The 26,155-nt window shown below is 34.8% G+C and overlaps 4 protein-coding genes across 10 annotated transcripts; 3 read left to right on the top strand and 1 right to left on the bottom strand.

Moving 5' to 3' along the window:
* The first annotated feature begins 872 nt into the window (after window positions 1-872).
* On the top strand, window positions 873-2,708 carry LOC126656552 (uncharacterized GPI-anchored protein At4g28100). The gene is made up of 2 exons (XM_050351142.2): window positions 873-1,802; window positions 2,169-2,708. Exons 1-2 carry the CDS (start codon window positions 1,179-1,181, stop codon window positions 2,490-2,492), a joined length of 948 nt encoding a protein of 315 aa, XP_050207099.1. The 5' UTR covers window positions 873-1,178; the 3' UTR covers window positions 2,493-2,708.
* A 1,258-nt stretch (window positions 2,709-3,966) lies between these two features.
* LOC126656470 (equilibrative nucleotide transporter 3-like) lies at window positions 3,967-6,646 on the bottom strand. Of its 4 annotated transcripts, none has more exons than XM_056103665.1 (10): window positions 6,628-6,646; window positions 6,483-6,543; window positions 6,308-6,412; window positions 5,872-6,027; window positions 5,620-5,763; window positions 5,415-5,520; window positions 5,124-5,299; window positions 4,880-5,037; window positions 4,554-4,812; window positions 3,967-4,454 (listed from the first exon to the last, which is right to left on the bottom strand). In XM_056103665.1, the coding sequence occupies exons 2-10, from the start codon at window positions 6,516-6,518 to the stop codon at window positions 4,347-4,349; spliced, it is 1,248 nt and encodes a 415-aa protein (XP_055959640.1). In that variant the 5' UTR covers window positions 6,519-6,543; window positions 6,628-6,646; the 3' UTR covers window positions 3,967-4,346. The 4 variants fall into 4 exon arrangements, with proteins under 4 accessions (XP_055959640.1, XP_055959639.1, XP_050207002.1 ...); XM_056103664.1 differs by having other exon boundaries at window positions 6,477-6,543; window positions 6,628-6,645; XM_050351045.2 differs by lacking the exon at window positions 6,628-6,646 and having other exon boundaries at window positions 6,477-6,616.
* Window positions 6,647-15,934: 9,288 nt separating this feature from the next.
* On the top strand, window positions 15,935-20,661 carry LOC126655975 (protein DYAD). Of its 4 annotated transcripts, XM_050350400.2 has the most exons (10): window positions 15,935-16,080; window positions 16,167-16,188; window positions 16,987-17,060; window positions 18,250-18,652; window positions 18,730-19,113; window positions 19,185-19,242; window positions 19,342-19,425; window positions 19,516-19,862; window positions 19,946-20,063; window positions 20,185-20,661. In XM_050350400.2, the coding sequence occupies exons 3-10, from the start codon at window positions 17,042-17,044 to the stop codon at window positions 20,284-20,286; spliced, it is 1,515 nt and encodes a 504-aa protein (XP_050206357.1). In that variant the 5' UTR covers window positions 15,935-16,080; window positions 16,167-16,188; window positions 16,987-17,041; the 3' UTR covers window positions 20,287-20,661. The 4 variants fall into 4 exon arrangements, with proteins under 4 accessions (XP_050206357.1, XP_050206359.1, XP_050206358.1 ...); XM_050350402.2 differs by lacking the exon at window positions 16,987-17,060; XM_050350401.2 differs by having other exon boundaries at window positions 15,950-16,188.
* A 1,120-nt stretch (window positions 20,662-21,781) lies between these two features.
* Window positions 21,782-26,122, top strand: LOC126655974 (calcium-dependent protein kinase SK5-like). Its single transcript, XM_050350399.2, is given in 7 exon segments — window positions 21,782-22,567; window positions 23,920-24,063; window positions 24,188-24,340; window positions 24,419-24,534; window positions 25,374-25,541; window positions 25,620-25,844; window positions 25,924-26,122. Coding segments are annotated over 7 exon segments (1,581 nt in total). The 5' UTR covers window positions 21,782-21,969; the 3' UTR covers window positions 26,101-26,122.
* The last annotated feature ends 33 nt before the right edge of the window (window positions 26,123-26,155 follow it).

Raw genomic sequence — 26,155 nt, 5'->3', positions numbered from 1 at the left:
GAACTTTTATAATAAATGAAAAAAAATAAAAAAAAATAAACAATTTCGGTTTTAACTGAATCGAACCATACCAAATCAAATTTTTTGGATATGGTTCGGTTTTCGAACTTCAAAATTAAAAGTTCTGTTTAATTTGGTTTAATAAATAAATTAAACTTTGATTATCCGGTTTTGCTCGGTTTTCAATCGAACCCAACTAAATAGACACCCTTATTGTGATATTGCTAAAACATAAGACAAACAACAAAAATTTATCTTGTTCCTAAACCTGGTAAATTTTTAACTTTCACATATAAAAACACTTTTAATTTGATAGTTTGTCTTATTTTATCCGTAAAACGACATCATATACAAATTGGTGACTTGTGTAAGAATATTATTGGATAATTTAAAGTTAAATAGATAAAACAAATTTAAATCTCAAATTTAAAGTGAATTATTTGAACTATGAGTACGGTCTGAAAAAATTTTAGATAGACCAAGTCTACTACATCATTCATAGACTAAACCAATCACGTTATAACACCTTATTAAAATGATGGTAAAATTGTAATATCGTCATTCAAATTTGAACACATTTATTACACATTTAATATGATTTTGTCATCATTTTAATGAGGTGTTATAACGTGATTAGTTTAGTCTATAAATAACATGGTAGTCTCGGTCTATTTAAAAATTTCTCGTACAGTCTTAATTGATCGTTTACGCAAAATTTAGAGTGGTAAATGAATCTTTAACGAGAAAACAATGGATGATCCGACTCCCGTTTCTAAAAGTGACTTTTGTTAATCAAACTTGTTAATGAAAAACAAAGTTATGAATTAGCCAAAAAAACACTAATCCCACAGACAAACAAAAGAAGGGACACTTTTGCCAACTCATCTTCCACAAAGCTTTTCTATTCACTGTCTGAAGTCTGAACATATATTGCTTCTTCTTTCTCTCCACCTCACCAAACCTCCAAGAAAACCAAACCCACTCATCTCATCCCATGCACCTTTTTTACTTTTCTGTATTTGTATATAAAGTTAAAACTTTTCTTCACTCATTATTCACATCAATTAACCTCAACTAGAACAACTCCAAATCTTGAATCAATTTCTTTTTCCCTTCCCAATTCTCATTGATCAAAACTATAACAAACCCAAATCTTCAGTTTCATTCTCTCACTATATATGCTTGCAAAGATGCAAGCTTTTGTAGTCACACTCATCGTCTTCTCCACCTTGTGTACTCCTTCTCTCGCTGGTTTACTAGCAGAACCGGTCCAGCCACTCAAACCAGGAGACTACTCATCCCCAAATACAGTCCCAGCCTTCCCTGTTCAAACCGAGTCACAGGTGTGCCGGTTGGATCTCTCAGCAGAGCTATTCGGGGGAGTCAACGATGCTTGCGGCAGAGACCTCGACAGAAGCCGGTGCTGCCCGGTGTTAGCCGCATGGCTCTTCGCTGCTCACGCTCGCTACGCCCTCCAAGTCTCCGCCTCTGCCCCCGCTGCATCTGCTGAAGCAGAGCTACCAATGATGCCTGACGACTCACAAAAATGTGTGAACTCGCTGCAAAGTGCGTTGCTAAGCAAGAATGTGAAAATACCGCAGCCGAACGCGAGCTGTGATGCTATATTGTGTTTTTGTGGGATAAGGCTTCATCAAATAAGCTCACTGAGTTGCCCTGCAGCTTTCAATGTCAGCTCTGGTTTCCATAATGCTACTCCGACTGCTGCTGTCAAGAATTTGGAAAAGAATTGTAGAAATTCCTCATACTCTGGCTGTACTAAATGTCTTGGTGCCCTTCAAAAGGTAATTTCTCACCTGCATTTATTATGTTAGTTCGATTTATATGGAGTTGCATTTATTATGTTACTAATCTGCTTATATAAATACCCATCCCACTCAATTCAAAACCAATAATTCCACCATTTCTTGATCGGATTTTGGGAATTGAAAATAAGTAAAGCTAGTGCCTTTCTGTATCAAGAAAAACAAAGCCAACAAACCCATGTGCCCTTTGTCTCATTTAACCTTTTACATTGCATACAATTTGTTTCTTAGCTCAGCAATAATTATATATTGATTCAAGATTTTATCTTTTTACTTTCTACTTGCTAAAATCAAACTACCCAGATTCTAATTTCTTTAAATTCACATAATTCGGGCATAATGCAGCTAAAAGGCAGCAACAAGACGGAGATCGGAGGAAGAGACGAGAGAGCCAACAAGATGTTCAACAGAGACTGTCAATTGATGGGTCTCACATGGTTACTTGCTCGCAACAAAACAGAGTATATACCCACAGTTTCAGCCGTTCTAAGAGCCATCATGTACAGCGCCCATCCGCCGCACCAATCCAAGTGCAGCCCTGACCAAGAAAACATGCCTTTGGCTGTTGATTCTTTACAGTTCGAAAAGGCTCAATCTTCTTCATCTTCTTTGCTAGGGTTTCCTGTTATACCCATAATCATTATAGTTTCCATGTTTGGATACTTTTAGATGTCTGTCACAACATTGGTAATTGGGAGTGATGGTCTATAGTTTTTGGCAGCAGGACTGTGATGGGTCACGTGAAGCTAAAGTAGACAAAAACAGGCTATTTGGTTTTTTTGGGGTATGTTTTTGTCCTTTTGCTCACTGTAAATTTCGGCTCTTCTTCACACATTTCTGTCTCTGTTCATTCATTTTGATACAAATTAAGTGATTTTTACTTAAGATGATTAGTTTAGTTTCAATGCTGATTGATTAATTAATTAGTACTAATAAGAAAGGAATCAGCTTTGGTGTTGGTGATGAACATCGAGAGATGATGCCTCTTCTCCCTAGGGGTGAGTATGTTGGTCGTTCATTAATTGACAATTATAAGCAAACAATTTGGGGACTAATGTGTTGGGGTTTGGATTTAAGATTATTAAACTCAAATTCAAAAAGTTTTCAATAGAAAAACATTCATTAGTACGTTTGATTAAATTATTGGTTCACATGTTCAAGCCATAATTGAGTTTGTCTTCATTTAGATTATAGGACCCACTAACTACAAGTCCTTTTTCCATACCAAACCCAACTTAAAAAGCAAATTACTCTTCACACCCTCTTATTTATCATAATTCACATACCTTTTTCTTTAATCAATTCACAAACCCTCTTATTTATCATAATTAACACTTGTTTTTTAACCTTTTGTTTTTAACAAAACAATGTGATCCCTTACTTTTAATAATACAAAAAAAAAATTACAATTTTTTTTGGTTTTACCATTAAAAATAAAGAAGCATTGATCCACAATTTTATCCCTTTTAATTATTGTTTGAACCCTTATCCATTTAAGAGTAGAAAAAAGTTGTTGGAAAAAAAAAGTTTGTTTTTTAAGGACTTAAATGGCAATTTCTCCCCCTTAACTTGTAAGCAATGGACAATTAATGCGTATATTAATTTTGTGGACAAATTAGTCATGAACTTGATAATTATAGGCAATTAACTCCATTTGGATAAATTAATTTACAAATTGAGGGGGAAAATTGCCAATTTTGAGAACAATTAGCTTACAAGTTGAGGGGACAAATTGCTAAAATGAAATTAATTGTCCACAATCAACAAATTCGTGATTAATTTGCCCACAAAGTTAATTTATGTGTTAATTGCCCATTGTTTACAAGTTGAAGGGGCAAATTGTCACTTAAGAGTTAAGTCGTTTTTTAAGACTTCAAATGAATGTAAATTTTCTTTTTTGAATTTTTATTTTTTTTATATAATAGGAGAAAGGAGAGCGTTTGTGGAAAAAATTGAACTCACAATCATAGAGTGTATTAACTAACGTTTATATCATTTGAACTTCTGTTTTCAATCACTCGTTAGTCATCACATTAATTTTTTTCAATATTTTAGTCCCTTTTTAATAATTTGGTCCTTTTTGTTCTTTAACTGTTAACTTTAATAAGTTCTCATTCATATAAAACTCTAACTATTAACAAGATTAAACTTAATGACCACATAATTTGATCCTGAAACTAAAAGATGTAAATACAAATTATAATATTTTTGAATGATCTTTTTTAAACACAAATACCAAACCCAATTAAGTCTTATAGTTTAATGGCCCAAGTGAATATTGCTGCTGTCCATAACTCCAAAGGTTGGAAGGCTGTTGGCTGTTGTGACTTGGTAGAAAAAGATTATGCAGCACTCTTGAGTCTTGCCACAAAACATGTATGCTTGCCAACAAATATGATCAACTCTGAACTGAAACACTGCTTGCAGAAACTGCCATTGTTGCACAGCATCTGATGTTCTTAATGACCAGATTCATCTACAACTTCCTATCTGGTGGTTCCTTAATGTGAATGACACTAAATCTCACCATCCTTTGCCTATCAGCCACAACCAGTCAAGTGAAACCCCAGCAAATATACCACCTAGCAGAAACATAACCAGCAAATTCCCCAACGCGTTTTGCTCCGGTCCCTAAGAAAACAGAAATGCAATAAAATTTAATTAATTTCTACTAGTATTCAGCTTATTACTACTATTCGAAACCTTACAATCTTTTGGTTCAAAACAAACCTTGTAACCTTTCGGTGCAGAAGTAAGGATGCAGACGGTGAGATAACCATTGGTTAACCCTAAGAAGGATGTGAGCATTATCATCCACCCTTGGTCTCCATATTTTGCAGTAAAATAGAAAGCTGGAATCAGTGAAAATCGAGAAACCGCAGCAATAGTAAGACCTGTCCGTGACTCTAGCTTCAAGGATTGCAAGAGTGGAACATATCTCCCAACAAGATCCCATACATTGAACATTGCTATCAGAATTAGGCTATACCTGAAAAGTTATCACACTCAGAAATTATGTGCACTCATATGTAGATGTATCTAAGCGAAAGACATACCATTCGCCTAAACTATGTGATCCTGTATCTTCTGATAAGAATCCAGGGAAAATAGACAATGTAAGCACGTATGTTAGAAACAAATCCATTGCATAGTCTATATTTTGTAACAATAATTCTTTGTTGCTCTGTCTCTCATGCTGTTTTGGATCTTCAGACTGTTGAAATAGCACCGTCTTATAAGTTAATATGCCATTAAACTTTTTCATAAACCCCAGTACATTATAAAAGGAAAGAAACATACTTCTTCTTGGAGTAATGCTTGGATGCCAGCAGCAGCAAGATCATCTAAAACAGTCTTTGATCCTTCTAAAGCTGCCTTTGAGCGGTAGTATTTCACAGTGGGTAGTTTTGGAAAGGTATGTGCATAGAGAAACACACACACTAGCTCGAATGATGCAGATATCGCAAAGAATAAAACTACAGTTTGAAGTGAAAAAGTAATTAGCTATGGCAATATTATGATTTTCTGTTAAACTAGAAGTTTACAAACAAAACATTAGGATATGAATGTAAAGAATTTCATTGAACATACTAGCTCCTTTGCGTAGACCATCCCTAGAATTCTCGAATGCTGCTTTGGTAATAAACCTAAGCGCGGAGGTTAAAGTCCCCGATGCTGACATACCAGCTAGAAAAGACTGCATAAATTCAGACCACACTAAGTTAAAACCAACAATAAAATTAGTTTAAGATGGGATAAGTTGCAACATGTTGTGAGCTCAACCAAATATGCTGACCTGAATAAATTCAGATTCCATGAAGGAGAGGTCTCCGATCATCCCACCCTGCACAAAAGCATCTGCAAATCCAAACATACCACTAATAGCACAAATTCCAATGAAAGCCCCTAACCCTCCTTTTCCTGATGTTGCTAAGTCCAACTATTGCATCATAGTAAAAGTGAGGATTTAAATGATGTGCTAATGTGCTGTATATTGATAAAATTTCAGAGAGATAAATAGTTTGCTAAAACTTCAAAGTGTACTCACAACTAAAACCATGACAGAACCTATAAAAAATATGACATAACCAAATAGATTCCGTTTTCTCGTATTGATTTTGGCCTCATAGTAAGCAAGTACTGCAACTGTTCCAACTGCAAAAGGTTGATACACGAGAGAGAGGACCCTCGAAGGATGGTATCTCTGCATAAGAAACGAAAATTGAGGCGAATCAACATCGCAGCGATAGCAGCAGCACTGCGAAGAACAAAACTGTTCAAATTCATTCAAGACTAGTCAAAGAAAGAAATCGTAAATAATGAGAAGTCCTTATGAGCCAATTCTGAGCTATGAACCAAGCCACTGAACTGATAATCAACTAGGAATTGGATTATCTAAGCTACAAGGTGATATGAAATAACAGAACAAGTCCTGTAATTAAGAAGTTGCAGAAGCATAATTTACGACAGTAATATGGAGATACCGGAAAAAGGAAGGTGTAATAATCGTCGATAGTGAGCATACTGTTCCATGAAAAGAGCGCTCCAGTTCCAAGAAGCCAGCATAGAAACATAGCACAGTACTTTCCCTGCACCAAAGTTTATTTTTAAGAAAAAAACAAACAAGACGGTCAAAATGGATTGATTACAAACCTGAACCTTAGGAGTAATGCACCCATCCTGCAAAGTTGACATGAGTATGCTTTCTTTCAAACAGAACCTGCAATTTTACTTTTTACAAGTCAACCCTGCAAAACCTATCATCAATTACTGTAATTAATAGCAAACAAAACATAATACCCACCCCAATTCTAATCAGGCCTGATTAGTTAAAAAAAACTCATCTTAAACTTCTTTTGCGTTTATACCCGACTTAGAAAAATTTTCAATCGGGTATTTAGGTTTCAACTCTACCCCTTTTAAAGATGTAATTGACGATTTAAATAATATAAATATTAGAATATTAATAACAACAAATAGAAGGGTTATATCATTTTTTTTATTTGAAAAAATACAAACAAGTTCTTCAACTTTAAAAATATTTAAATAAATCCTAATAATTAATTGTTTTTAAAATATTTATTAAAAAATTAAATTATTTAAAAGATATTCCAATTTACCACCATATTTCTCTGATTTAAGAATCCGCCACTAAATTTTAAACAAATAATTTTTTTTCCGGTTTTTGGAAGGAGTAGCTCTTTTTCTTCCATGAAGGAAGGAGCTGCTCGCTCCCTAGCAGCTCCTTCCTTCATGCTTCCTTTCATAGAAGGAGGAGCAGGTTTGAAGGAGGAAGAGCTCGAGCTCCTCTTAAAGAAAAAAATCAAAAAGTTTAATTTTTTATGGTTTTTAATTTAAAAAAATTATTAATAATTGGTATAAATTAAATAATTATTGTTAGTAGATTTTTTTAAGAAGATATCTTAACGTCTAACAAGAATATAGTTTAAAAATAAATGACTATTTTAACCTTTTTTTTCAGATAAAAAGAGATCAATTTAGTGTTTTGGGGTAGAGTTATAATTGAAAAAAAATTCTAGGTTGGGGTATAAACGCAAAAAAAGTTCAAGGTGGGACTTTTTAAATAATTAGACCTTCTAATTATTTATCATAAAAGAGTATGCAATCTGTAATTTGAGAATTGTACTCTCTCTGTATCGTTTAAGAAGGGATAAATGATTTACACATAAATTAAGAACGCATTAATTATTATAACTTTTTTATTCCTATTAACGATAGTTATATAATTTGCGTATAAACTAATAATTATTCATTATGAAAAGAGAAAAGAAAATAAAAAAATTCATATAAATTAGCACAGAAAACATGATATGGCCTTCTTAGAAGGGAAAATAAAAATGAGATATATTCCTTTTAAACGGGACGGAAGGCGTAGTTTTTTTTAATGTAAAACTGTTTCGTTTTCAATTTTATTTGCAGTTTCAATTACTAAAGCTATCATTTAGAATTTAACCTCAATAAATTTAGTAGACTACTAAATACCACCCCTAAATTATTAGGTACTATCTATTTTTACCAAAATATCCTTTAACCTATTTCAAAATAAAAAAAATCCATATCCAAATCCACTTAACTCATTCAAGCTCGACCAACGAATATTACATTTTACAATATAAATGTTAAAATTTAGCCAAAATAAAGGACGGAAACCTCTGCTAAGTAATTGTTAATTTGTTTTTTTTTACTGTTTTTGCTTATTTCTAATTCTTTTTTATGGGTCGACGCCCTGGGATCGCGTCGGCCCAAATGGGGAAACGTCCTTAGGGGACGTTTCTCTTTTAGAGAAACGTGGGCATTTCTCTTCTTGAGAAATGTCCCATGGAGGCGTTTCTCTTCTTGATAAATGTCATTTGGGAACGTCGTCCTATACAAGTTAAATAAAAGAAATTAAAAAATTCGAAAAAATAAGTAATTTATTTTGGAAAATCTGGATACACTCGTTTCAGATTGTTGACACTAGTTTCCCGACGAATCGTAAGCATTATCCGTCATTATAATCGATGTATTCAAATCAAGTTAAGAGAATTTGCTTTTAGTTAAAGGGCAAAAATAATAATTTTTAGAGGCGGTACCTAATAAATATAGACGGCGAATAGTAAAATTATATTGTGTTTTTAAAGTTATTTTTAAAGTCATTTTGAGATTTTTGTGTTTTCAATCAAAATTACAAAATTTAGATTTAATTTTTGGCACGTCCAAATCTATCATAAGGCAACAAAGTTTTCGAAAAATAATGAAAACAATTTGTTGCACCTAATGAGACAATATGAAAGACGGTTTTAACTTTAGTTTTGGATTGAGGGATAAATTGGAGGTTAGTAAAGATTGACAGGGGTTGGAAAATCTCAACCTCAATTTGAAATTTTTTCTTTTCAAAAGGTTTTAGAGGGTTGAAAAATCATTCTTAACCCTCCTCAACCCTCATACAAATCCACCAAATTAGGGTGTTAAATTATTTTTCAATTCGCACTCTATTTTATTATTTTTCCATTGTTACTGTTTGTTGATCAAATCTATAATTAAATATCTACCAAATAGGTTCGATTCCGTTGCGCATACCAATCCGGTCACGAACTGGTCAAGATAATTGGTACCAAAGATTCAACAATCGGTATCAATGTCATAACAATTGGTATCATAGCCAATTTGATTTTCAGATTTAATATGTATTATGATTATTATGGCAAAAATATTATTTGGAGGATTTCAAAATTCGAAAGTGAAATTACTTGACGCAAAGAAGATGTTTTGGAGATAGAGAAGCCACCAATTTTTAAGTGTTGAAATTCGTTGATTCAAATTGAAGATGGACTCGGGTATTAAAATTCTTAAGGAGATTCTTATGATAGAGATGCATATGTCACTTTAAACTACAAAGAAGAAAAGTGTGACTTTTCTAAACACACTATTTGAGGATTTGATAGAGTCTTTGTAAGATGAATTATTGGGGTAATCTCTTTATACTCTCATTAAATTCTATTAATGATTTGAATTTAAAAATTGCTTTTTTTAGAATAATGAAAATTACATTAATAGAGAAATAAAAATACAACTTGATCAAATATTGAATAAATCAATACATTCAAGAAGTACAATAATAGAACATCAGTAAAATAACAGAAAATCATATCTAATTTCTTCAATCGCATTGACGAAACTCTTTGAATATGCAACTCAAAGATCCGTCCGCTCCACTCGAAAGTTATTTTAAACAACAAATCGACTCTTTGGTCTTTGAATGAGTCCGATTGAGAGAATATTAAAAATAAGATTTATACTTATAGCACTTCATATCTATACTCCGTAGATAATTCCATCAAGAAAATAGCAAAACCCATAAAGGGTACGAGCCAGAACTTCACAAAGGAAGACAAAACATCCATAGAGGAAGAAAGAAAAATACCAACATATCTCATAACTGTGATTATTGACGCAAAATAAACTAATACAAGATTTGAACAGAAAACGAGAAGGTATGGAGGTGATTTTGAACCAAAAAATGGCCAAAATCACCTCCCTCTTGTTGTGACTAGGGTTTCTGAAAAGAAAGAGAAAGTTTAGAGAGATGAGAGAGAAATAAGACCTTAATTAAATTTAAAAATTGCTTTTAAAAGTTTGTTGACTGAAAAGTTTTTTTGGGATAGTCAGATTTTGATAAATTCACGACACTGCAGAATAGACTTTGTTTTGATTAAATAGCAATCTTAAACACAAGATGAATTACAATTTGTTTGTAATTTAGGACAGCGTCACTATTAAATCACTCATAAGTCAATTTGTTCGGAGATAATCAGATGAGGACTGTGTGCTAGCAGTTCTAGGCGAACCGGCTCAGAGAACTGGTCTATGCTAAATTTGCAGCATAACATTTTTTGATGTGAAATTTATGCTGATTTAGTTCGTTCATATCACATGTGTGCCAATTTTGATTGGTTTTCTAACTACAATTGAATTGACAGTGGAGTGTAGTTATGAGTGACTAGGGGTGTGCATAAATCAAATCGACCGAATTAAATCGACCGAATCAAACCGAATAAGGAAATTCAATTCGGCAGTAATGAAGAAAACGGCACCGTTTGGTCTAGGTATAGGGAAAATTTCGGTTAATGATAAACGATTCGGCTATGGTTATGAGTCAACCGATTTAACCGAAAAACCGATTAAGAAAACGACGTCGTTTTAAACTGAAGGAACTCGCACGTGGGGAGAGCAGAGCGTGTGACTCAGCGAGTAACCCTACACAAAAACGCAGCGTTTTGTGCAGGGTATATATTCTCTCGTTAAAAAACCCTAAACCTAAATCGCTCATTTCATTTTGCACACAGCCTCTTTCTCTCTCGTTTTCTCTCTTCAGTTCACTGAATGAAACCCTAAACCTAACCTTTTCTCTCTCGTTTTCTCTTCACAGACACTCAATCCCACCCTAATTTTCTACTAAATCAATGGCTCTTTCTCTTGTACTCTCTGATTGTAACTCGTTTTGAGTTTCATCTACACCTTTTCAGTTCATGATGTTGTTTCTCATTTAAAAGAACATGCTTCCAATTTTATTAACTCTCTGTTAATAATTAGTGAAGAACAACATCACGGTGAGGGTTTTTTAGTTTTTTGATTTCATTTTTAATCAAGTTTCATGCTTGAAGTATCTGTGTTCGATTTTAACTAATGGGTCTCTCTTTTTGTGTTTGATTCTTGCATATTTCGTGCTTAATCTGTTGGATCTGACTTTTGAGCACCGATTCATTTCATTTGTGAACATCAGATTGAAAAAAGGTGAGTACTTTGTTGTAACCTGTTCGTGTCTTTCTGTGTTTGATATTGTAATTATTTTCTATTACTCATTCATATCTCTTCTATGGTTTTTGAGGATTAAAGTGTTGGTGGTTGAACCTTACTTGTGGTGGGAGCATAGTTTGATCTCTTTCTGTTCTGTTGGTTGGAATCAAAATCAAAAGTTTGATCTTAGACTTTCTGGTGGGAGCAAAGTTTGATCTCTTTCTTTTTTATTGAGGGATTAAGAATCTGATGGCAACAGATTCAATGGTAAGAAATGATTTTTTCTATTTTGTTAATTATTACTATATTTTGTATTCTGTTAATTCAAAGGTATCTGACTTTCTCTTGTTTATTTTACAGATGCCTACAGTTCAAGAAGCTGGGACTGAGAGCAATATTGCTCCCAGTCCTGCTCCTGTTGATGCGTCATTGATTGAGGGAACCACTGGACCTCAACCTGTGCCTCAGCAAGCAATTGATACTAATCCTCAATCTAGAAAGAGGAGGCAAACGGTTAGTAGATCTCCTGTCTGGGATCATTTTGACAGAGTGTGTGATGATAATGGTAGAGTCCTTACTGCAAAATGTTTGTACTGTGCTAGACTTTATAATTGTCATAGTAAACTGAATGGGACTTCTACTTTAAGAGCACACATGCTGGCCTGCTTAAAAAACCCACATAGTAAGCAGACTAGGCAGTCTTTGTTGACATTGCATCCTGTTGTTGTTGGTAATGTTGTTGATGATAATAGAGTTAATGTGGGAGCCTGGAAATTTTGTCAAGAGTCTGTTAGGCAAGCTCTAGCTTATATGATAATTGCAGATGAGCTACCATTTAGATTTGTTGAAGGGTTGTGGTTTAAAAAATTGATGAATACTGCTTGTCCTAGATTTATCATACCCTCTAGGTGGACTGTTACAAGAGATTGCTTTAAATTGTATGCTGATGAAAGGTTAAAACTAAAAGCTTTCTTAAAGAGTCATAGTCAGAGGGTCAGTATAACAACAGATACATGGACAAGTATTCAGAGGATTAATTATATGTGTGTAACTTGCCACTGGGTTGATGATGATTGGGTTTTGCATAAACGTATTATTGCATTTATGCCTGTAACTGGTCATAGGGGTGAGTATATATCCAAGTCTTTAGAGAATTGTTTGCTTGACTGGGGTCTAAAAAATGTGTTTACCATTACTATGGACAATGCTTCTAGTAATGATGTTGCAGTCAATACCTTTAGGAAAAAATTGCTTGCTTGGGGAACTGGGGTTGCTAAGGGGCAGTTTTTGCATATGAGATGTATAGCTCACATTTTGAATCTTGTTGTAAGTGATGGTCTTAAGGATTTGAATGCTTCTGTTAAGAAAGTTAGGGAGTGTGTTAGATATATCAGAAACAGTCCTGCTAGGCTTAGAAAATTCAAAGAGGCTGCTGAGTTTGTAGGCATTCAAACTAAAAAATGCTTATGTCTTGATGTTCCCACTCGTTGGAATTCAACCTTCTTGATGCTTACCACTGCATGCTTGTATGAAAAAGCCTTTGAAAAATTTGATGAGGATGAGTCCTCTTTTAGAAGTGATTTGAATGGTGGCATTCCTGATGCTTTAGACTGGGAAATGGTAAGGAAGTTTGCTGATTGTCTATCTCATTTTTACTATGTCACTTTGCGAATATCTGGTTCTCTATATGTGACTGCAGATATGCACTTTCAAGAGATTTGTGATTTGAATGTGGTTCTGTCTGATATGATAGAAAGCAGTGATGTTGATGTCAAATTGGTGGGTCAAAAAATGAAACTTAAGTTTGATAAGTATTGGGGCGATCCTGAAAAGATGAACAAGCTGATTTTTTTTTGCTTATATATTTGATCCTACCTCTAAGTTAGATGGTATGGAATATTCTTTGAAAATTATGTTTGGTAATGAGAAGGGTCTGCTTCTGTTTAAGTCTGTTGTTGATGAGCTAACTAGTTTGTATAATGAGTACAAATGCTTGTATGATTGTGGTGGAAGTGGAAACAATACTGCTGTTGTGGGTTCTCAAACCCAACTGGTTCAACCTCAAGGAGGCAATGCCTCAGGCTCAGTCCCCAGTCTTGTGCATGCATCCAGTTCAAGAAAGCCTCCTTCAGTTATGAAAGAAAGATTTAAGCAGCATAGAATAGAAATGGGAACTTCAAGTACTCGAAAGAGTGAACTGGAAGTATACCTTACTGAGGATTTAATGGAGGATGGAGAGGAACTTGAGGTTTTAAAGTGGTGGAAGCAGAATGCCCAAAGGTTTCCAATTTTGTCTAAGCTTGCTCGAGATATTCTTGGTGTTCCCATTTCTACTGTGGCTTCTGAGTCTGCCTTCAGTGCTGGGGGAAGGGTATTGGATTGCTTTAGGAGTTCATTAACTCCTAAATTGGTGGAAGCCCTCATTTGCACACAAGATTGGTTAAGAGCTTCAAGGGCACCTCTGGTGGTTGAAGAATGCATTGATGAACTGGAAACATTTGAGCAAGGTTATGCACTTCTCTCCCTTTCTGATTTTGTTATTTTACTATGCCATTTTTGCTGCTCTATTCTGAACTTCTTTTTTGTTTGTTTATCCAGAGTTGCCAAATGTTGGTCCACCTGCAACATGAAACAAGCAAATGTTGCCTTTTTTCTTTTTGGAAACACATGTGATGTGATACCATGTGTTGTTTGGACCTTCTGGTGGAAGCCAAACTTCTGATTGTCCCTGTCCCTACTGCTGAATGGATCTAAGGATCCTTTTTGGTCCCTGCCTGCTGAATGGATCTAAGGATCCTTTTTGGTCCCTGCCTGCTGAATGGATCTAAGGATCCAATTTTGTCCATGTCCCTTCTGAACTGAACTGATATATGGTGGTGGAAGCAAAGCAAATTCTGACTTTATCTTCTGAAAGTATGAGTTTCTAACTTTTAATACTTTTTTTGTTATTCAAATTTATAGATTGAAAATGTTTCAAGCTGTTCTGAAACTTCCTAATTCAGTTTATTTATTTAACTTATATTTTTGAACTCATTTTTAAATATGTTTTAAACTATTTTGAATAGTTGCTATTTCAGATTCAAACTGCTGTTATAATTTTTATATCTATTTTTAAACTTTTTTAACTAGTTTTATGGGCTGTGATGATGCTTCCACCACTATCAGATTTTGTAAGGCCTATATTACACTGATATGATGTACTGGCTACTTTTTTAAGCCACCATATCTTATGTTTTGTTCGCCTTACAAATGACCAGATAAACTCATAATCTGAGCCCCTGTTTTTATTATATTTTTTAACTAAATTTTTGTATAAAGAACTTAATTTTTATAACTTGTAAGTTCTGTAATTGTATCTACTTAATCTTTCACAGCTTCCTCTGCAATTCAGCTGCTGGTTTGCTGGATGTGTTTTTGGCAGCTACCCAACTTTCATTTGGGACTTGCCTTTTAAATTCATATATGAATGATACAATGATACAGTTCATAATTTGTATATTTGTGAAGGGCTCTAATTTGTATATTTATGCATACATTGGGGAGATTTTTGTATTTAAGGGTGGGAAATCAAGAATAGTATTAGATTTTGAAGAGAATATGATGTAATTTCTGTATTATTTTCAGTAACTTAGTTTTATCTGTATGCTATTCTTATTTCAAGTTAATTTGTAAAAGGCCTGTAATAAAGCCCAAGGCCCAAAAGTAAGCCCAAATCATACTACCGAACCGAAATCAAATTGAACCGACCGAAAAAAATCGGTTATAAATCATTCGGTTTTCATTTAAAAATTTATCAATCTGGTTTTAACATATGATTAAATCGGTACCGTCGGTTTCTGATTTCTAACTACCGAACCGAACCGAACCGACCGACGCACACCCCTATGAGTGACAGTAAATACATGCAAAATTTTGGATATTGATTCACTCAAGGGCGAGATGCATAATGAGACAGTTAGAACAATAATGAATGTTCAACATGATTCCTAAATGCACATGTCTTGTATCCCAGTATATAAAACTACGAGTTTTATGGATTGTTTAGCGATGTAGTGAGATTATATGCTGCACTTGCATGTATGCTCATTGGGTTGGTCGACTTATGAAGATTAAGGAATATGCTACGACCTCAACATTTGTTTTTTGATTTAATCATTATAGACTATTAATGACGTTTGTTTATGGTATCAGTTTTAAGACCGACAAAAAATTTGAAGCTTCGTAAAATTTTGATTTATACATTCGAAGATAAAAACTCTCAAGGTCATTTTGATTTCAGCAAGTTCAAGACGTTCTTGAAGTTTGTATGGTTCTTAGAGAATGCTTAAAGCGAATTCTAATAAGTTCGGTTTAGAGAGGCGGATCCTTAAGTATTATGTTTCAATCCAAACCACTTCAGGAGTCGGAATTTATGATATGGGTGATAGGTTCAAAATTTAGAATCCAGTATTCATTCGCTCGAGCTAATTTTTTTTAGATATAAGGAAAATACTATTTAATCCAACAAAATTAATCGATCTTATTGAACTGTCTGACGTGACAGTTTTTTATTTATTCAATTCTTTTTTAAAAGTATATGTCTTAAAATTTCTCTTTAAATAAATCCACTCGTTTATTGACACGTAACCAGTACAATAAGGTGGTTAATTGTGGTGGGTTAAATAACATCCCTCTTTAAGTCCCTCCCTTTGGAGGGATATACCAGGATTACCATAAAGGAAATAATAAAAAAAAATAAAAAAAAATAAAAAAGGTGGTTCGGGTTTTACAAAAATTGGCGGTTAGGGTTTTAGTGGGTGGGTGGGACTTAAAAATTAATTTTTTCATTTAGAATTATATAGATTTTCCCTCTCTAAGTCCAAAAACAAAAACAGAAATTGAGAATTTTTGGGTTCTCTGTCGCCCAAATTCTCTATCTTAAAATTCTAATCATCTCTCGCTCATCATCTCTCTTTTTCTTGTAATTTTCATCACTCTATTCCGATTGTTACCATTTTTCCGATTATTTTACTTTTTACCTTACAATGCCTTGATTTTTTTTTCCAGGTTTCAATCTTGCCCCTGCGAGGTAAAACCCTAAACCTTTTATTTTCCTTATGCTAGGTTTTATTTATTTATGTTAGGGTTTATTAGTTGGCCTTGGTCCTGTAAACGACTCTCAGTTAAAGAGGGTTTCGGTCTAATTTTAATAATGTGGGTTCATATTGCCACCCCAGCTTATGTCTGCGTAATCTTTTCTGTAACTATGTTCATAACTGTTTGCTTTTTTTTTTTTAACTAATTTGATTTATTTTTTTCTAACCTGTTATTGGCTCATTTAATCACTGCACTGTTTTGCATCTTCGTGATGATAACTTTGTTGAGTATTCTTCATTGTTTGTGTTGGTATAAATTATTGCTTTGTATGATGGTGATTTAGCTCAGTCATTGTATACTAGACATCGATCTTATATGTTTTCATTTATACTTGTGTATGTGACTATGCACCTCGTGTGATGCTTAAATTAAACTCAGCGAAGAGACGGTGTCCTGCAATATGTGGACTGTGGTTTGCACTCCTAGTCTTTAGTATCTTAAAATGTTGTAGTTGTTATGATCTGTGCTATGTTTTTTCTTTTGCCTGTAACCAAACTAATTATTGATGGATTAATCATGCTCTCCTTTCCAATCTCTTCTTGATTAAAAAAGTACAGCTGTCCTCCAGTCGCGATCATTAAGTGCATGAAAGAACCAAATCTTGAAACAGTGTGTATTTTTCTTGATATTGGTATTCTATTTGCTAGTGTGCTATGTCTTGACAGAACAATGGATAATCAAAAGTTTTTTTTTTTAATATTCTATTGTTGTTCTGTTGGTTATTTTGAAGGGAAATTTATCATTGCAACGTTGCTTTATTGGACTATGGGAATGTCTGTTTGTTGATGTCGAAGTCATATGCAGGTAAAACTTTGAAAGTTAGATTCTTGATTGTGAAAGAAAAGCATTGTGATGTTATCAATTGTTTTGAGATTTAGGAAAATAATTTTAGCAGGTGTCGTTCATGTTCTTTTTCATGCATTTTTTTCCAGCTTTACAGTTGTAAAATCACAATCTCGAAAACTAACACGCACAAGTATTTTATGAAAGATCTTTGTATGCATGATTATGCTCGTTAATGCAAGATATGTATTGTTCCCTTTATTAGGTGTTCCCATTATAGTGCTACATTTATCAATGGTGGGCTTGCTGGCTCGGCTGTCGGTGAGTCGGCCATTTAGGAATAGATCTCTCTAGTCAATATTACACCCCATCCATTACCCTCTTTTATGTAAAGATAGAAGATCTTAGGCCTTTGATTGCCTTTTGTTGTGACTTGTTTCCTTATGAATGCCAGAGTGGGTTTTCATTTGATAAGCACATGATGGGTTGTAATATCTGTTAATCCAAGAGTCAAAAATTAGTTTTACTATATGCCTACCAATTAGGGAGGCTAATTAATAATTCAGCTTTTTATGCTGCGTAAGCCATTTTTTGGGGTCATTGCTGGAGTATGGTGCCTATCATATTACTTCTGCCTCAGCATGTGTTACTTGCTCTTCAGATTCCACTCTTAGCGAGATTTGGGTACTAGATTACAATAGCTCTTGGATTCAAATTACCAGTGATATTAAAAGACAGAAATGTGCAGACTGCAGAGTATTCTGGGCATCCATCTGTTTGATAATCATCTTTTTGTAAGAACTACCAGTGCCAAAGATGTGTTCATTCTAAAGAGTAGGCCTTTTGTGCAATTTTGGAAATATTTTTTCAGTGTGCCATTCGTGTTACTTGCAATTAAATAACCAAGGAACAAGGAAGCTAATTGGAATTTTTTTAAAATCCTGTTTGGTCTCTTTATTTCCTTTGGAATATCAACAGATCATGGTTTATGCGATGATGTATGAATATTAATATATTATTTTAAAAGGGTGAGTCATGCTGTAGAAATAAAGCTGCTCTTTTAGCTATCTGTAGGACATGGGAGATTCTTGCCTCTCCCTACTCCTGCAGAACGTTTGTGCATCAAATGACCCTTTTATGTTTATGAAGATGTGGGGTTGGTTGCAGCATCTAAGTTTTGAATTGTTTCATTATTTTATATATGATTTAGAATTATATGGAAGTTGTAAGAGACAAGACGAAAGCACCAAAAAAGGTCCGTGTTTGTTGGAGTTAAGACGCGACGGAATGGTACAGTGGGGTTCCTGTGGTCGAGCTATATTGGTTGATCAGCATGAGGGAAGCAACTTTAGAGTTCCGTCCTCAATTATCAAAGAAGAGCAAGGAAATGATGAAGAAACCACGAGACCATCATCCCCTGTGCTGGCCAAACTGCGGAAGCGGAAACGCAAGGATGCCGACCAACCTAAAAAAGCTAGAGATGCAAATTGTACAAATCAAATCCAATTTAGCATTGATAAGCAAATCAAGCGTGAGAATTCTGATCCTAGCATAAAAGCGAAGTCTATATGCAGCAAAAAGCAGAATCGTGTAGATAGATGGTCCATAGATAGGTACAGTTAAACGATTATCCTTATGTGATTTCTTTTGAAATGCCGCTGGGCTTGATAAAATGATTTATATCTTGAAGGTATAAGCTGGCAGAGAAACATATGTTTGAGGTGATGAAGGCTGAAGGGGCTGCATTTGATAATCCCATTTCCCGGCTAAAGCTGAGAGTGGCAGCTCGTCAGTACATTGGAGACACTGGACTCTTGGACCACTTGCTGAAGCACGTAGACGGTAAATTGACACCAGGTGGCACGGAACGTTTTCGCCGCTGTCACAACACTGAAGGGATAATGGAATATTGGTTGGAGAGTGCAGACCTAGTTAAAATTAAGCGTGAGGCTGGGGTGCCAGATCCAACTTGGATTCCTCCATCTGGATGGATGCATAATGGTGTTGCCATTCGAGAGTCTGCTGCATCTTTAGAATTGAAACTTCTTAAGGATGAACTAGCAAAATTGAAGAGGTAATTGTACCAGAATACTTGAATTAGTTAGTGGTCCTTTTCCCTTAGAGATCTAAGAGTTCTTCTTGCAGGGGTATGGATGAGCTATCATCAAAGAAGCAAGAGCAAAATCGGGTCAATCCGGTCGAGGTAAATGTTGAATTACAGTTTGTTAGATAATAACGTGGTCATGATTAACTAATATGGGTTGTTTATTGCTAGTTTGAAAACCCTCTTCTTTTTTCACAGGAAATGCACAAGGAATTGATGAGATGGAGAAATAAGACTGATGAACGCCTTATGGAGATTTCAAGTTCTTTGAGTGGTATGCAGGTATCAAAGTAGTACTTTATTCTTGAGCTGCTCACATGCTGTTTGCATGTTCGATTAAGTTCCTCCTATCTGACATATCTTTCTGAACAGGATATGTGCCGGGAATTGATGACGTGGAAGTCCAAAGCTGAACAACAGTTGACTGAAATTGCAAATTCGGTTAACAGCTTGCAGGCCCCAAGACAATGCACCACCTTTAGTCCAGTTGGTGAAAGATGGGAGGACTGGTTGGAGAATACCAACTTGGATAATATTCAAGAGGAGGACCTTGCACCGTGGTTAGGTAGCACTGATCTGGTTAATGTTGTGCAAAATGCTGCAGTCCAGGAATGTTTAGCACCAGAACCCTGGCTTAAACATTGTGATAGTCCCTCTCAGGAACCTGGCTGTGCGAGAGAGCTGGGATTGCTTAAGGAAGAAATGGAAAAAATGAGAAGGTCGGGAAACTTGCTGTTGGATTCACCATTTTGCTATCTGAAATAAATATTAGAGTTTTGATGATTCTTTGTTGCCTAAACAGGGATGTACAGGATCTGCTACCAAAGAGGGTGGAAGATGCTCAAGCTAGTGTCACCCCTGATTCTTCTACTACTAACAATTCAAAGTGTGATCTGGACAATCCATTTGTTCTTTTTCAGGTGATATTTAGTAGTAGATTACTCAAAATATGTATGTTCTATCAGTGATTAATTTACGCGTGTAATCCATGTGCAGCAGTAGCTTGTTAATCTGAAATCCAATTATGGTATTGTGTGACAGGAAATGTTCAAGGAAATGGTGAAATGGAAGGCGAAGATGGAGGAACAGATGGTGGAGGTTGTGAATTCTGTGAATGCTATGCAGGCAAAGCAAATATACTAGGTGAAACAGAAAAGGATAGGATAGGATTTAGTTATAGACAGGAAGAGTATTTTAGCTTTATATAGTGGTAGGATCACATTTTGTACAGGTTTTAGGGGGTTTAAATTACGAAGCCATCGGAAAGACATCCGACCTTTCAGCCATCGGATGAAACTCACCCACACCTTATCTTTTTATTTAGGAGCTGCTGCTGCTGCTGCTAATCTGGCTGAATAGAAGAAGACGTCAGTCATCTATTATTTAGTATGTTATTCCACCCTGAATCACTCTAGGCATGTTAACTTTTGTTTATCTCGTCTAATATTGTAACCTGGGTATATCTATTTCTATAGTATATGGAGTTATTACTTATTTATGCATTCGATTATCATCTAAGTTCACCGTTAGTACTGATTCGATGGGTTCTAATCTCGAGTTTGGGATTATTTTTTGGGGATTATTGTTGAGTGCAGATGTGTTAGATTTTGGTCTATATTTTTTCTACCTCGTGCATTTTTTGAGCTGCTATGTGTTTGATTTGCTATGGTTGGCATGGCAAGTAGCAAGATGTCTTTTAATCAACATTTGGATTAAGGGGTGTAATTCTTGGACTTGACTCAACACTCAAAATTTGATTCAAAATTGATCAGGTTTTATTTTAGGAGCTCAAATTCAAATTAGGTAGAATAATTGAGATTAGGTTCGAGTTGATTTGATTATATGGTTTAATTAGGTTTGCGAGCTTATTGAGCAGAATATTTTGATGTTAAAATTTGGCTTGATAATTAATTAAAGTAACTTGGAAATTAAATTCTACGAGTATAATACTGAGTTGATTTTGAATATTTTTAAGTCAATCTCGAGTATGTTATGAGTTGATTCGACTCGGTTAGGCTCTTAATTTGGATGGCTCATTTACATCAAGAAATGTTTGCCGATTAGATCCCTCTATTGGCCTATATTTATACAAATAGATTTAACTTGACAATAGCAAACCCTACCCAATCTTCCTCTCTTTGTTGCTTGTATTTTAATGATTAAAAAGCAAGAATATAGTCACGTGATGAAAAGATACAGTTTCCAATAATGAATTAAAATGATAAACATAATAAAATACCATTTCTTATGACAAAAATAAAAATAAAATACCATTTCTAATTCTATTTTTTTGCTTTTCCTAATTAGTACACACTCAGCACAAATGGTAACACAAATAAACTGCCTTTTTTTTCTTCAACTAAATTGTGCATACTAAAATATAGTCGGTTAGCCAAAATTAACGAAAAAGAGAGTTTAAATCACTTTCCCAATATTCCTAAATTAAAAGTTATATAGATTTAAGAGTTCAAATACTAATTAAAAAAATTAGAATTAAAATATTAAAATGAAATAAGTGTCTAAAAATAATAATCAGACAGGACCAATAAAAAAATTGCAAAAGGAAAAGAAAAAAAAGAAAGAGATTAGATTTAAAAGAAGCAGTTTGAGCCGCCCATAGAATCAAAAGAATGTAATAAAAAAATAGTCTAGAGAGACCCACAACAGAAGCAAAAGTGTGTTGAGAGAAAGGTTAATGGTAGATTCATTAAACAAAGCTAATCCAGAGTGAGATACACTTCACCCTTTCATAACACAACTACTGTGACTCAGCTTTCTGTCCTAAAATTAACAATACAGTCAAGCCCAGGTCAAGTCATTCAAACCATGGACAATTCAACGCCACCCCCAACGGCTTCGTCAACCCAACCACCGCCTCCACCACCAGCAGCAGCACCACCGACTTCGTCAAAGCCCAAATGGGTTCTTCCCTACAGGACCCAGAACCTTAGAGATCACTACACCATAGGCAAAAAGCTCGGCCAAGGCCAGTTTGGTACTACTTATCTCTGTACCCATAAGTCCACTGGCCATAACTACGCCTGCAAATCAATCCCAAAACGAAAACTTCTCTGCACGGAAGACTATGAAGATGTTTGGAGAGAAATCCAGATAATGCACCATCTCTCTGAGCATCCTCATGTGGTGAGGATCAGTGGTGGCTATGAGGATGCCTACTGTGTTCACTTGGTGATGGAGCTATGTGAAGGTGGTGAGCTTTTTGATAGAATTGTCGAGAGGGGGCATTACAGTGAGAGGGAGGCTGCTAAGCTTATCAAGACTATTGTTGGGGTTGTTGAGGCTTGTCACTCTTTAGGTGTCATGCATAGAGATCTTAAGCCTGAGAATTTCTTGTTTCTTAGTGTTGATGAGGATGCTGCTCTCAAAGCTACTGATTTTGGCCTCTCTGTCTTCTATAAGCCAGGTTCGATCGGTTTTTGTTGTACCATCTAGTTTTGTTGCTTCAAATGTTGAATCTTGGGATTGCTCTCTCTTTTAAATGATGATTAGATTGGAGATAGTTTGGATTAGTTAATGTTTTATTCTCGTGCAGTGGTTATAGTGGGATCATGTGATTCATGTGATCATGCCTACTATTGGGCTTTCATTAGAAATATTATGTAGTAATTTACATATTGGATTTTGAACATTTTGAGAATGTTTTTTTCCAACTTTTTATGTTTGTTATTAGCAAGTTGTAGCAATTTGTGTTGCATTTTGAGTCTTCTTCTTTGTTTGGTAGTTTCGAGTAGTTTTTTGAGGTTCCTTTTGGGTCCCTTGTATAGTTACTTGGTTTTTTGCTATGGAATTCCCCTTATTTTTTGTGTAAGTTGTCTTACACATTGTTTGGATTGGGTCTGAAAGGATTGGTAAGAATTGGTAAGGGTTGTTGCTATTTGTGAATTATAAAACCCTTCAAAATTCCTCATTTGTCATCCCACCAAATGACAAGGTAATGCTCTCTGAATTGTAAATTATTTTATTTAATAACTATTATATCCTAATTTCTTTTTATAATTCTTAGTTATCTAATTTGAGAAAAAAAAAACTTATGAGTGTTTTTTTGAAAAGAAACTAATGTGAGCTTTATTTATACTTAAACTTGTATGTATTTTAGCACACATGTGCGCGCACACACACACACATCATATAGTAATCTAACAATATATATAATAAAATAACATATATTGTGACGCTCAATTTGTTAAGTCTCTAACAAAGTTGTGAGGGTTGATGCAGTATCTTTGTCTCGTGTTATTAAATGTAATTTATGTGAGGCAAGATAATTGAAGCTTGATTAGTAAAACTCAGTTATGCAGTCAACACAGATTAGTACCATTTATGCCTCCTATATTTACTAGGACACACCTATTTGCAAAGGCAAACAAAATAATTTAATATTTCTAGCAAACAAAGAAAGAAGCAGAATTGAGCTTGTTTTTTCCTTATAAATTTGCTTTTTTGTTATAGGATGTAGTATCAAATTAGGAACTGACAACTGCACTTGAATAGGCTCTGATGTCGTCATAATAAGATCTTCTTAATGTACCTCTGGTCAGTTATTGGTTTGCAAAAAAGTGAAAGTTGAATTGGACAAAGCTATCGTAAAAATCAAAATTGAGTGAACATTCATACAATGAACCTGTTATTGGCCTGTAATTTTATCATCACACTATAAGTTATTGCTGCATGTACAATAGAAATTGTAATCGGGAAGTTTCTCTTATTTTGTCTCTGTTTAATATAGACTCACTGATATTTTTTGCTTCTTTCTAGGTGAATCCTTTTCTGATGTTGTTGGAAGTCCATACTACGTTGCACCAGAGGTGTTACGCAAGCAATATGGACCTGAATCAGATGTATGGAGTGCAGGAATCATATTATACATATTATTATCTGGAGTTCCACCCTTTTGGGCAGGTAGCCATCTTCAAGTTAATGCATTGATGCTTGATAAGGAACTACAATATCTGTTATGCTCATTAAGTATAATGCTCGTAACACGTACTAATGACATGGCTTTTGCATTGTGGGCCACTTTCAGAAACTGAAATGGGAATCTTCCGGCAGATATTACAAGGAAAATTGGACTTTGAGTCTGATCCATGGCCTGGCATTTCAGAAAGCGCCAAGGACCTCATAAAAAATATGCTGCAGCGGAGTCCAAAGAGAAGGCTAACTGCTCACGAAGTACTATGTAAGTTTCCTCCTAAATAAGTTGTAGCATGGCGAAAATTGTTACATAATTTTGACGAATTAATGCCTTCCATATCAGGCCACCCATGGATAGTGGATGACAGAATTGCCCCTGATAAACCTCTTGATTCTGCTGTTTTATCTCGCTTGAAGCAGTTTTCTGCAATGAACAAGCTTAAGAAAATGGCTTTGCGAGTAAGTCTCTAGTGTATTTAAATGGTCATCTGCTCTTCAATGTTTTTCTATATTTTAAGAGAACTTGATCGAATCTATGTAAGAACAGAGTTTTTTGGCTGATGAGTTAACTTAACCTTGGGTCCTGAGATTTGTCAAGTCTTGTCATTTGTCTCAGCAGTCATAAAATTATGGGACGTAATTCATAATTCTTGCATATAAACACTTAACAAACATTTTGCTTTGACTTGCAAATTGACAAACTTTCCAGTTGGCACTTATCTGCCACAACGTTTGGTTAAATTATGTACCGTTTTCCTCAATAAATCCCTCTATCAGCATAGAGAAGGTTAAATCATCTGAGTGGAGTGGGTTGGTAACATTATCAGTCAGTAGTCTGATTTTACAAGTAAAACAATTTTTCGCTGAACGTAGCGCATGTTGCAACTCATGCATCTTGTATGTGTGTCATACTGTCTTAAACTAGACTATGACCATGATAAACATATCGAAAGGCATTTGAGGGGAGTTAATCTAGTTTCGCTTAGTGATTACATTTTTCTTTGTACGTGTCATTTCTATCATATAGAAGTTTTCAGTGTGTATGCGATGCTGAAAACGTCCATATGGCAATTGTTTTGCTAGACCTGAGATTCTTGATTGGCCATCGTTTAAATCGGTATCAGGTTTATGCTTAGATGAATAACCATATTGTTTCAGCTGCTAAAATTTTAAAGCTACATTGACAGGATGCTGGTTTCACTAATTTCACTCTTACCATGTTTCTAAAGTTATGTAGTTGTAATGCTTATATGTATAATCAATGAGACTGAAGTAATTATTTTTCTATTCAATTTTAGGTTATAGCAGAGAGGCTTTCAGAAGAAGAGATCGGCGGTCTAAAAGAGTTGTTCAAAATGATCGATACCGATAACAGTGGAACAATAACTTTTGATGAATTAAAAGAAGGGTTAAAGCGAGTAGGGTCTGAACTTATGGAGTCCGAGATAAAGGATTTGATGGAAGCAGTAAGAACAATTTTTTCATCCTGTTGTAATTATTTAATCTTTCGAGCTTAATGGATAATCGAATGCGTGTGTTGACAGGCTGATATTGACAACAGTGGAACAATCGAGTATGGTGAATTCCTTGCAGCAACTGTACACTTGAATAAACTAGAAAGAGAGGAAAATTTGGTATCGGCTTTCGCGTTCTTCGACAAAGACGGCAGCGGCTATATAACCATTGATGAGCTTCAACAAGCTTGCAAAGAGTTTGGATTAAGTGAGCTCCACCTTGATGACATGATCAAGGAAATTGATCAAGATAATGCAAGTCTCTCATCTTTTTTTACTACCCTCATAAAAGAAGATAATAATATGGCAAATAATGAAAATGATTTTATTGCAGGATGGGCAAATAGATTATGGAGAATTTGCAGCAATGATGAGGATGGGCAATGGAGGGATTGGTAGGAGAACCATGAGAGGCACATTTAACTTAGCAGATGCTTTAAAACTAATTGATTGATTCTCAACTCATCTAACTCAGACCAACTTTTATCAATTTCATCTTTTATCTTTATGAATCCCCAATTTTGGCTTCTTTATTATATGTCTCTCTGATTAAATAGACGACAAGA

This window comes from Mercurialis annua, linkage group LG7 (assembly GCF_937616625.2).
Source record: "Mercurialis annua linkage group LG7, ddMerAnnu1.2, whole genome shotgun sequence".
NCBI classification, from domain to species: Eukaryota; Viridiplantae; Streptophyta; class Magnoliopsida; order Malpighiales; family Euphorbiaceae; genus Mercurialis; species Mercurialis annua.
The sequence above is the reverse complement of the archived record's forward strand: the minus strand, read 5'-3'. Positions and strand labels throughout refer to the sequence as shown.